At 39.3% G+C, this 12491-nt stretch overlaps 1 protein-coding gene across 3 annotated transcripts in view; it reads right to left on the bottom strand.

Annotated features, from left to right (window-relative positions):
• Positions 1–4840: 4840 nt before the first annotated feature.
• The window catches only part of SLC17A3 (solute carrier family 17 member 3), a 59140-nt gene continuing 51489 nt past the window's right edge, over positions 4841–12491 (bottom strand). For all 3 annotated transcript variants that reach the window (XM_045295723.1, XM_045295724.1, XM_004712482.2), the window contains 7 exons: positions 11195–11313; positions 10747–10908; positions 10330–10459; positions 10089–10236; positions 9698–9788; positions 5123–5259; positions 4841–5040 (listed from right to left, as the gene is read on the bottom strand). In XM_045295723.1, the coding sequence (XP_045151658.1) occupies positions 5125–5259; positions 9698–9788; positions 10089–10236; positions 10330–10459; positions 10747–10908; positions 11195–11313 (785 nt within the window). In that variant the 3' untranslated portion in view covers positions 4841–5040; positions 5123–5124. The remainder of the gene's footprint in view (positions 5041–5122; positions 5260–9697; positions 9789–10088; positions 10237–10329; positions 10460–10746; positions 10909–11194; positions 11314–12491) is intronic.

Genomic DNA, 12491 nt, shown 5'->3' with positions numbered 1-12491 from the left:
GGGAAGGTGAGCATCATAGAATGCCAATTTAATAGGAGAAAGTATTCTTACGTTGAGGGAGTACTTGAGTGGAGGCCCAATGTCCTTCTGCTACCTTAATACTAATCTCCTTAATCTTAATGACTGTTTTACAACACCAAGTTATAATAAAAGAAACAATACTACTAAATGAGTAATTTATATATGTCTCTATAGCGGTGTGTCTATATATGTCTCTATAAGTATATACATGTACAGGAAAAAAGGAACCTGTGTTAGGTAGAAATATGTCACAAGAGATACATACTAAAAATTAACCTCAATGCCACCTAGTAGATGCTGACACAGTAGAGCTGCTCCTTGGGGTTTCTGATATTTAAATCTTTGTGGTAGCAAAGAGCATCATCTTCCTCCCACTGGGAGGCAAATGGGTTTGAAACTCCAACCTTGCCTTTGTAGACCAATGCTTCATCCATGATACCACCAGCGCTCCTTCAAAGAAGGAACACTCAAATAGTTAACAGTAAAATGGGCCATAGAATAGTGGTAATACTACACCCTGTCAAAGACAGAAAACTTTCCAGACCTGGAAAAATAAAATTTTCACAAGTAAGCATCCTGGATTTATGTGTACTTTGTCTTTGTTTCTTCCACCGCTTTTTTTTTTTTTAACACATTACATGTGATGTTGTCTGCTTTATAGGATTCTTCCCGTCTTCACTCAAACTCTCACTTCCTTCAATTCATTTCTGAACTGTAGTGAACCCAGGAGCTACTCTGTCCTGGAGCTTCACCATGAGTCTTCCCTACAAGCTCTATAAAAGGCTCCTTCATTCAATCAGGATAAAAGGAAAACATTTGTTGAGCACACATTTAGGTTTTTTAATGAAACTGGTAGATTGGAGGAATTGGAGAGAAGGAACAGGAAGAAAAGCTCCCCAGGATTTTTACTTTTATGTCTGATCAATCGTCTAACTAAAGTCAAATGAACATGAGCTTCTTTTTGCCCTCTAGGCCCCCGTGTATAAGTGGAGTCTTGAAACCCAGGTAAACATCCTCAGGTCCCTCAACTATGGCTCCTTCTTAGCTCCACTCTCTACTGGTTATTTTGTTACAATATTTGGAGTTAAGTGTGTGGTTGGTGCTGGCCTGTTCATGTTCTCAGTCCTGACCCTCGTCATTCCACTTGCAGACTAAACACTAGAGTAACCTTGCGCATTGTCATTTAGGTTGTCCAAAGCACAGCACAGGGACCAGAAGTTTTCTACGTATCAGTGGTTCCAGAATGAATGCACATGTCCAAGAATTACTGTGGTTTGTTTGTTTGCTTGCCTGCTTGTTTTGTGTTTTTTCTGGTTGTGGAATTAACGGATCAGTTCTCAAGTTGGGTCAAATGGACTCCCCCCCAATGAAAAGATATCGACTCATCAGCATTGCTACATCCGTTAATTGATGCCTTAATACTTACCTAGTAATGTAATGGGCAAGAGTACTTTAGTCGTTACTAAAAGTTCTAAACCTTTGTTTACACATTTATAGTTATTGCTTTTATACAATATCCTTTACACTGACTGTTTCATGATAGCCTCAGAAAAATCTTGTTATTCAACTGCCTATAATTATTCTCATTTCACACAGACGATAACAGAGACACAAAGAGATCAACAACTTATCCAAGATTACACAATTACTAAATGAAGGAGCAGAATTTTAACTTAGGTCTTCTGGAGTAAAACACACACTTGTAATCACTGGGCAACTCAACATATCAGAGGGTTTATTGACAGGAAAGAGGAAGAGTTCCAAGCCTGGCTGTCTCACCTAGAACATGCTTCCCTCTTCTGGTCAGGAGAACACTGGGGCCCTTTGCCATCTTTGTTGCTGGTGGATTCCCCTGACAAATCATAAGATGACCTTCTATCTTTCATGTCTCGGGTGAGTGGTGCCTTCCAAATTTCAGTTTTATTTGATAGCACAGGATTTTTCTTTCATGGAAGCTACTTAGCTCTTGTTAACCACATTCGACTAGATATGAAGGCTTATGTAACCAACATTGAAAATGTTTAGGGTTAATCATGAGGTGATTAATTAATCTTGCTGGCTTTCAAAGTGACATTTATGCTTCAATAAGCCTTTTGGGGTATTTAGGGTATTATAATATATTTCCCGCTTCATAAAAGAATCCATAAGGACATGGAATGACTTCTTCTTCTTAAGATGTGGAAAATGCAACTTGGAGGGCTTACAATTTAAATCATGACCATTCATGTAATGACTTCTTTTAACTTTCTCCAATTATTGCAATAACCAGAATTTTGAATGGATGTAATCTAATCTGAGGTAAAATATGGATTATAGGATGTGGAGAATTAACCAGTAAAAACTACAGGACAGGGACCCAGAGAGATAAAATAAAAATTTTACCAAAGACACATGAAATGTTTCTGAGGCAATATTCTACTCACAATCTTACTTGTGGCTAGCCTTTTTGAAATCTTCCTACTTGCTCTTAGCTACGGTTTGTATGGTTTGTGTTTGTTTGTTTGATTTAGAAAAATTCTGTTTGAAATCCTTTTGAAAATTGCCTGGTTCCTTAAAGCAAGTTCCCCTGTTGCTTTCATTAGTGACTAATTCTCTGCTATCCAGTATTCCTTTAATACCAAGTCAACATATTCAATAAGGGTGGTTATACTAAATTTGATAATTACAGCACTTCATCTTTCAAAGATTCACCACAGACATTTCAAAAGAATGAAATAATATTGAACCCTGAGAGAGGATTACTGTGCTCATGTGTACAAGAAACAGTGAGTAGCACACACATATTAAGCAATCATTAAACAATTTGTTGAATTAATACACAAATCCTCCAACTTCGATGTTTGTCACTGTTTCATTTTCACGTCTATTTTTCCTTCTTGGATTTAAATTCCTCGATGGTAAAATCATGTCTTTGTCGCCTTATATTGTAGCATAGTGACTACTGAGTGATGATTGTGAACAAATGTGTCAACAGTGGGTCAACAGCTCAGAAGTATTTACACTTTCTCAAGATCCTAAATGAGTATTTTAAATCCAGCAAGATTTTCACTTGTTTAGGTTGAATCCTGTATTAGTCTAGGTACTTTAGAGAAACAAATCCACAGCAACTCATGTATAAGAGAGTTTTATGTAAAGAAAGTGTGCATCATGAAAACATCCCAACCCAATGCTGCTCAAGCCCACAAGTCCAACATTAACCCATTAACCCAACACCAATCCACAAAGTCCTCCACCTCACAAAACAGAGGCAATGATGCCGACTGCAGGAGGAAAGCTGAGTCAGTGAACGAATAAGCATCTCAGCACTAGCAGGGGTCTCCACACGGCTGCTCCAGCACCCAGGGCTGCATCGGGATAGGTCCATGTGGCTTCTCCTTGGGGATGTCTTGTAGGAAGTCAGCCTTGCAAGCTGAAGCAGGGAACTGCTAAGGCAGCTGCACCCGGTGCAACCATCACAAAGCAAGAGACCCGAGAACTAGAAAGGCGAGGCTCACCGCCCATTTATCCCTCTGCCTTTCAATTAGCCCCACATGTGATTATCAGCCAGGTTGGCACAATTAACTAACTCAAATCCTAAGAAGGGGAGAGATTCTCTGTATATAGGTGCCAAGAAATGGAACGACTAACCAAGAGCCAATCTCAGAGACATTAGTTGGTTTGCACAGGGGGATGGAGTGGAACATGGGGAGGGGAGGGAGGGAGGTTATGGACTTCAAAGAAGTACTGCTTCCAGTGGTTGCTGGCTGGACAGGAATTTCCCACCCAGGAAATTGTGGAGGGCTCTTTTCATAGTTTGAATTAGGTGGGCTTATGATACCATTCCCATGATGATGGTAAGCTTCCCAAAACTCTAAATTCATTCTGAAACCAAACTCACTGCCATGGAGTAGATGCTGATGCATAGCAACCTTATAGGGTCAAGCATATTGTGATAAGGGGAGCAAGGAACATGCGCAATGCATTGGTTTGTGCTTCAAAAGAGATCTGGCTACATGTTGGGGAAGGGTATCATCCAGGTGGGTCCAAACACACAAAGGGGAGTGCGCTTTTTTAGCTGAATTGGCCATTTATTGGAGCTTAATTAGTGTTCCTATTGAGCAATTCTACTCTCATACAGTGAGTAGACATGAGTTGGAATTGACTTGATGGCAAAGGATGTGCTACCATTACACAACAACAACAACAACACAACAGATTCAACGCCATCGGCCTCCTCCTCCTGCGAAGCCATTGATGCCTTCAAACTGCAGCCCACTCATGGCGCGCCACACCACCAGGGTTTCTCGACTACAGTTCCTGAATGTAATTTAATAGTCTATATTTGTTTAGGGGGAAATGGCCCCTAGCTTGTTTTTCTGTACTCGTGTCATGTGTGCACACACAGTGCTAAAATGGGAATTATCTCTTGTTGAATCTAAGCTATTTTCATCATTCCTTTCCGGGAAACTTTGGGTTTACCTGGGAAATGGCTGCATAACGCGGCTCATGTAATTTATGTCAATGAATTGTTCACAGAAAACGCCAGCAATTGTTAAACTAGAAAATGTTACGTTATTTCCCAACAAATACAAGTAGATAAGGGATTGTGGGATGATGGAGAGGGAACACGATGGGGATTGGAGCACTGGCAGGAAGGAGAAAATGGACCATATCCAATGCAGAAAAATATAAACTGGTATTTATTTCCACAGTGAGGAAAAGTCAAAATTCTCACCTTCGAGTAAGGATTCTTATTTCCAGGTCCAGAAACTCCGAATTTTCCCCCTTAATTCTCACACAACAACTCGGCATCTATTGATAATTTCATGAAGCTGACCACTGTGATTTTAGTATCATTTTATTTGAATTTTAATTCAGCTAATTTTTTTTCTCAAAGAAAATCCAAATTAAAGAGAGAGCTGATCTTGTATTTGAAAAGAAACACAGCAAACAAAATTCTTCCCCTGGGTATTTTCATACGGAAGCCTTCCCATCCATGAAAGAAGGTGCCTAATGAGTTTTCCATCCAACGTAGAGTAACTAAGAAAGAAGTAAGACATGGGGTTAAAACCCTAAGTCATGTACTGTAATTAGAACCATAGTGGACACCATTATTCCGTACCTTCATAAACGAGTGAGTTTCTTTTCTTTAGCCCAGTCCTGAACATCTGCTTTTCCAAATAAGAGATAGAAGATCAAGCACAGCGTGTTAATGGCAAACAACAACAAGAAGACATTCCTCCAGGCAAATTCAGGGTCCTAGGGACAGAAAACTTGAAGTCAATATTACCCTTTCAACTTCTCTTTTTGTCTTATGAAATATCGGATTAACAGTTCAGACCACAATATTCACCCTTGGGTTCCTGTGTTAGAAGAATTACATTGCCTGAAATTGGTTTGGGGGGTCGGGGTGGGGTGGATTTTTTTTTTTTAATGCACACAGAAGATGCTTAATAAGAGAGAGTTGGGAACTGTTGTGATTGTGATTAAACTACAGAATTGGATTTGTCCCTATCAAAGTGATACCATTTTCTATTTTGCATGAATCTCGTCTACATATGCTATGCTAATAATGCTTTCAAGCTTCTTGCAGTGTTATGGCGCAGTTAAAAAATTTCTCGCTTTAGGGTTAGATCTAAAAAAATCTGATTTTATAAATCTTACAAAACTTATAAATCTTAGCAGAAAGATGTATTCTATCAAATTTTCTGTTTAATCGTTATGAAATAAGGATAATCATCCATCTTCAAATCGATGTGAAAATTAATCATTAAATGAATTTACGGTATATGAAACACTGATAAGAATGCCTGAATGTTTACATTCATTATGCGTTCTCTTTGTAATGGTAATGCAAATGAAATTTTTCAAAACGTTGCAGAAGACAAGGCAGGTTGCATCTATCAGTGGAATCATCATATCAAGACACTTATCCGAAGGTACTTATTCCAAGGCTCCATGTTAGTTGCTGTTGTCGTTGCTCCTGAGTGAGTCTACACTGAGGTTTTACAGATCATTGCTCTCTCTATTTCTTTAGGTCCCTGTGTGACATGGTCAGTTTTGCACTTCACTACTAACTTAACGATGCTGGTTCAAAGTCACCTAGCAGTACCATGGAAGGAAAGGTGTGATAATTCACTTCTGTTAATATTACATGCAAGAAAATCCTACAGGAGAGTTTTACTCTGTACCTTATGGCATCACCACGAGTCATACCTGACTCAACAGAAATTAATAACAATTATAGTAATATCTATTGCTTTGGTAGTTTAAGAAACTAGTTCAAGGTCAATTCTGAAGTACAATGCTATCTGGGATAGGTTAATATGTACATACACATATAAAGACGTCTATCTAAAACAACTTTTACTCAAATTGATGCACCAACCATTAAAGTCATTGGATCAGAAATTGAAAAACCTCACCGACTTCTTCAGTCTGAAATTGATCAAACATGTAATCAAATGCATAAGTAATGTTTGGTTATTAGGATGGGGACATTAGAAACAGAGGAAAAATCAGAAGCTCAACAATATGGGTTTGGTAATAGAAATGAAGCTGGAGATTGCTTGACAGAATTTTGAAAGATTAACAACTTTTTCATTGCAAATGTCTTTTTTCCCAAACAAAATAAACAGTGACTAACACATGGACATCACTAGATGGTGTGTATATACAGGATTCAAATGGACTCTATCTATAGGAGGAGACAATGGAGAAGTGCGGTATCATCAACTGAAAGAAGGGTAGGGGCTGGCTGGACAGATCATCAATAGCTTCTGTGCCAATCAGGTTAAAGCTGAAGAAAATTAGCACCAATCCATGAGAACCAAAATCTGACCTTGAGTATATCCCACCTGAATTTTGAGAACATTTTAAGACAAGATTTTACTTATTGAACACTAATGACTGAAGACCCAATGAGTTGTGGAATGACATCAATAATATCCGACATAAGAAAGGTAATTAAAAAGACAGGAAAGAAAAAAAAAATCTACAGTGGGTATCAGAAGAGACTCAGAAAGTTGCTCTTGAATGTAGAATAGTTAAAGCAAGTAGAAGAAATAAAACAAGTAGCAGATGAAGTAAAAGAGCTGAATAGTAATCTTCACTCAGCAGCTCAAGAAAACAAAGCAAAACATTATAATGAAATGTGTAAAGACCAGGAGTCGATAAATCAAAAAAATGAAATATGACAAAACAATAACAATTTATAAATCATCAAGGGGTCATGAGGGAGGGAGTAGCTGATATCAAGGACTCAAGTAGAAAGCAAATGTTTTGAGAATGATGATGGCAACAAATGTACAAATATGCTTGACACAATGGATGGATGGATGGATTGTGATAAGAATTGTACAAGCCCCCAATAAAATGATTTAATTTTTTTAAAAAAAGGAATATGCTCAGCAGATCTTAAGCTGAATGAACTGGAGAAAGAAATTCACACTCGAGGTGCAATATTGAAGGATGCTAAGGGAAAATTATTAAAAGATGCAGGAAGCATCAAAAGAAGATGGAAGTACTCCACACAATTACTTTACCAAAAAGAACTGGTTGAGAGCCAGCCATTTCAAGAGATGACATGTTTACAAACTGATGGTATTGAAGGAAGAATTCCAAGCCACACTGAAGGCACTCAGGAAAACAAACCTCCAGGAATTGACAAAACGTCAGCTGACATGTTTGAACAAAGGGATTCAGGAGTGGAAGCACTCACAAGTCTATGCCAAGAAATCTGGAAGTCTATGCCAAGAAATCTGGCCAGCTACCTGGAGGAGATCCAAATTTGTGCCCATTCCAAAGAAAGGTGGCTCCGTGGAATGTAGAAAATACCAAACAATATCATTAATATCACATGCAAATACATCTTGCTGAAGATCATTCCCAAATGGACCAATCCACAACTGGACCAATAGGTAACATCAAGGAGCTGCCAGAAATTCAAGTTGAATTTAGAAGGGGCCATGGAATGAAGGCTGTCATTCCTGATGTCAAAAGGAACTTGGCTGAAGGAAGAGAATGTGAGAAAGAAGTTTCTTCTGTTTTGTTGACTATGTAAAGATGCTTGATTATATGTATCATAACAAGTTTGCTCAGTATGGGAGCTCAAAACGCTTTATTAGGCTCATGTGGAAACTGTACGTCAACCAAGAGGCAGTTGTCTGACCAGAACAGTTGTCTGCACAGAACTGCGTGGTTAAAAGTCAAGGAAGGTGGGTGTCAGGGTTGTATCCTTTCACGGTGTTTATTCAGTCTGAGTGCTGAGCAGACAATCTGAGAAGCGGGATTATATGAAGAATGTGGCATAAGGTTTAGAGAAAGTTTCATTGACAACCAGCCACACACAGAGGACACCACCTTGTTTGCTCCAACCCAACAGGACTTGAAGAACTTCCTGGTGAGGAACAAAGACCAGCCTTCAGTATGGATTACAACTCAATGTACAGAAGATCAACATCTACAATGGTCACATCCATAGGTCACATCATGATCAATGGAGAAAATATTGAAGTTGACAAGGATTTTATTTTGCTTGGATCCACAATCAGTGCGCATCGTGGAAATAGCAGTCAAGAAATCAAATGATGTTTTGCTTTCAGCAAATCTGCTGCACAAGTTCTCTCTTTTATTTTTGAACAGTTTCATTGGCATATCTGAATATATATCATTCATATAGCATACAGTTCAATAGTTCAGTCACATCCAGAAGAGTTGTACAAGCATCACCATAGTCAGTTTTAGAGCATTTTCTTCATTCTTGTATTCATCGTTATTAGCTCTTTATCTCCCCCAACATCTCCTTCATACCACCAAGGAACCACACGCTGTCTCTCTAGATTCACGTATCCTGGATTTCTGAAACCCCAAAACATTTAAAAACAAACTAAAAAACTAATTACAATGACAAAAAATGACTAGCAACAAAAAACAGATAAACCTCAATCAAAAGGAAAGCAGAAAATATGAAAAATGAGAACACATTAAAAATGGACCACAAGGGACATCAATTGATAAAGGACTAAATTTTAACCTAACTGCATCTGCAACAATCCGCCTTGCAATGCGTTCTGCCTGAAGACCTCCACCTAGTGCTGAAGAGCAAGGACAGCGATGCATTTTCAGCTGCTCAGATGCATGTGAAAACTGCACGGCGACTCAGAAAGACCAGAGACGAAGCCAAGCATTTGAATGATGGTGTTGACAAAGGGTATTGAAAGAGCCCTGGGCTGACCAAACAACGAACACATGTGTCTTGGGGGAAGGACAGCCAGATGCTCTTTATTTTTATTTAGAAATTTTAATCATTTCGTTGGGAGCTCTTACAGATGTCATAACAATCCATCATTCAATCACATCGAGCAGGCAGATGTTCCTGAGAAGCAGGGGCTTCACCTCGTGTCATTTGGTCACGAGAGATCAGTCCCATCATACTTGCTAGAGAGTCATCCAAAAAGAGGAAGAGCCTCCCTGCGAGAGGTTGACTCAGACTGCGACAATGGGCTCAAACAGAATCACGAGTGTGAGGATGCTGGTGCATCGGGCAGTGTTTTATTCCATTGTAGTTAGGGTCGCTCTGACAAAGTCAATCACAACATTACTTCATAATACGTTGACTACATCGTTTATAGTATTACTGTTATAAACAGATTTGGAAGGGCATTTTCATCGTCCTCTCATGGCATGAAAACTTTACCTGATTGAGAAGAAACCCACTGACAGTGGGTGCCAGGATAGCTGCTATGTGTGCAAATCCCCGGGAGGCTCCCATGAGAAAACTGGAATGTCTGTGGGTGAGAGGAAGGTTCCAGACTAGAGGCAGAGACATTTAACCATTTCCTTCAACCCTGCTCCGTATAAGGATGCACCCTACAATATGCCAAAAAGGTGCTGCACTGCCTCGATTCAATAAGATGCACTAAGACTACTGAGACCCACAGCCCTATACACACTCATACCAAAAAAAAAAGGCCACAAGCCTAACTGTGGTCCTTGCTAATGATTTATTATTCTCTAAAGTTTGGGGCTCCCAGATAACAAATTCTTCTTCTTCTTTTTTTAAATGGGAATAGCAAGTCGAGTCCTACCTTGGAGCAATATCTAAGGCATTGATATGAATTCCTGACTGAGAAAACGTGCTTAGCCCGCAAGCGAGGATCAGAAGAGTTATCGTTGTAATGTAGCTGGAACTGAGGTAAGGCAGGGCAACGATGAATGCTGACGGGGGGAGATTGCCTAAGGGATGAGCAGCAAATAAATTAAATTGTGCAATGCATTATTTGGTTATATCGTATGCCTTGAGAGCGAATTCATTAAGCCCGTTCTTACCTACAAGCGTGGCCATTTTCCGCACTGTAACGATTCTGAAATTCTTGGTCAGAAGGAAATCTGCTAGTAGGCCTGCTAGAATACTACAGACCCAGGCAAAAAGAAAAGGCAGGGCGGACAGGATCCCATTCTGAAGAAGACAAACAGAACAAACCATGTTAATAAAGGCAGTGAGTCCACCACGTTCAGTAGTAAATCACTCCCGATCAGACTATCATCCGGAGGTCATGCTTTCCTAGGGAAACCAGTAACTTCTTCAACCACATCCCCAGCAGGTATTCAATCCTACCATCAATCACACTCGCGTGGATACAAAATATTAGGTTACTCTGATGATACATTTCCCCAGGTGGAATGATTTGTGAAGGCGCGGTGATCATGCAAACAGGAGGGCGAACTAATAGGAAATATACTCACATCCCTGATGTTAATATTGAACACAGAGCTGATGTAAGTTGGTGTGTATATGACCAAGACAATAACTAACCACTGATGGCCGAAACAGCAAAAAATCATGGACCACAGAGGTAGCGAGCTAATCATAGCTTTGATGGGTAGAGGCTGCCTGGAAGAGGTGACCTGAAAACAGATGGACTGGTGAGAACATAAGAGCCGAGAGCCGTTCATATACCCTTCTAAGGTGACCAGATTTAAAGCGGGACACCATTGACGGCGGAGGTGGGGTGGCGGTTCTTGATGAAAAATTTGGTCTATATGGACCAAATAGACCGTTCCCTAGCTTGTCATGCATTCTTTCCAAAAATCGGGACTTTTTAAAAACACCAAAAATCAGGACCATCCCGCCAAAAGCTTATCCACCCTGAGAAATCCAAATGTTAAGAAAGTGGTATTCCTTTAGATGTACCTCTTGGGCCAAAGAGGATATGATGTATTCCTTCTCTGAGATGCTTATCCATGGGTGAGAAATGGGATCATCAAAAACCAGACCAATCCACAGAAGGAAGCAGATACAGCCAATAGCACCTGCGAGCAGAGGGTGAGACAGCACAAGCTGACACATGCCTTCCACGTGAACTTACTTTACTTTGGGACATGTTCTATTATAAACTCAAAAACTCACTGCCATCAAGCCAATTCCGAGCCCCTAGTGGTCCTATAAAACAGAGGACAGCTGGCTCTCTGGAGTTCAAAGTGCTGTGAATCTTTCCACCAGCAGAAAGCCTCATCTATTTGCCATTGAAGCAGCTGGGGAGTTCACACTGCTGACCTTGCACTTAGCAGCCCAATGTGTAACCGTCAACACCACCAGGGCTCTGGGAAAAGCTATAGCTCATAATAGCCTTCATTTCTTAGAAAAAAAGAAACTCACATGAATATCTCTGCCTCCTAACTCCTGTTTCTTTCCATGCCATGTTTGTGTATAGTGATCAGATTCTAGAAATAATAAAAGAATACTTCACATCTGTCTTTTTAATATCATTCATGCCAATATAGGGTATGCATATCTCATTGGGGCTTTCACATGCATTTCTCTAGTAACTAATGGTAAGTATATTTTATATGTATGCACTCTCCATAAAGTTGCTTTGATGAACTGCCTGTTCAAAAACTTTCCCCATTTTTCATTGGGTTATTTATTTTTTTCTAATTGATTTATACATTTGATTTCATTGTTCTTAACATAGATGTGTTTTGGAAGTATTTCCTCCGGTTTCAACTTGCTTTTTAAAATTATCTTAATATCTTTCAAAGAGCATAAGTTTTTAATTTGGATGGACTCTGGCTTATCAGTTTGTTATTTTATGGAGCTTGCTTTTCGTATCATATCTAAGAAATCTTTGCCTAACACAAGCACAAAAATGTTCTTCTATGTTTTCTTCCAAAAGTGTAATGATTTCAGATTTAGGACTTATTTTGAGTTCGTTTCTGTTTTTCTTTATGGTGCACTATTGGGCCAATTTTTTTTCAGTTTGTTTTTGCATACAACTATCCAAATTTAAGCACCATTTACTGACACGACTATTTTCACCACAAAATTGCGTTTACACCAGTTTTAAAAAATAATATTCCTTTATATATGTGAATCTATTTATGGTACTATTTTGCTGTTCCTTTATCCATTTGCCAATTTTAATGCCAATACCACCCTGGGTTGGCATCAGATAATGTTAGTTCTTCAATTTTATATTCTTTTTCCAAGT

This window comes from Echinops telfairi, unplaced genomic scaffold (assembly GCF_000313985.2).
Source record: "Echinops telfairi isolate 266 unplaced genomic scaffold, ASM31398v2 ScPeMD7_5868;HRSCAF=6743_0, whole genome shotgun sequence".
Lineage (NCBI taxonomy): Eukaryota > Metazoa > Chordata > Mammalia > Afrosoricida > Tenrecidae > Echinops > Echinops telfairi.
Note: the sequence above shows the minus strand (reverse complement) of the source record. Positions and strands in the feature narration are given on the sequence as shown.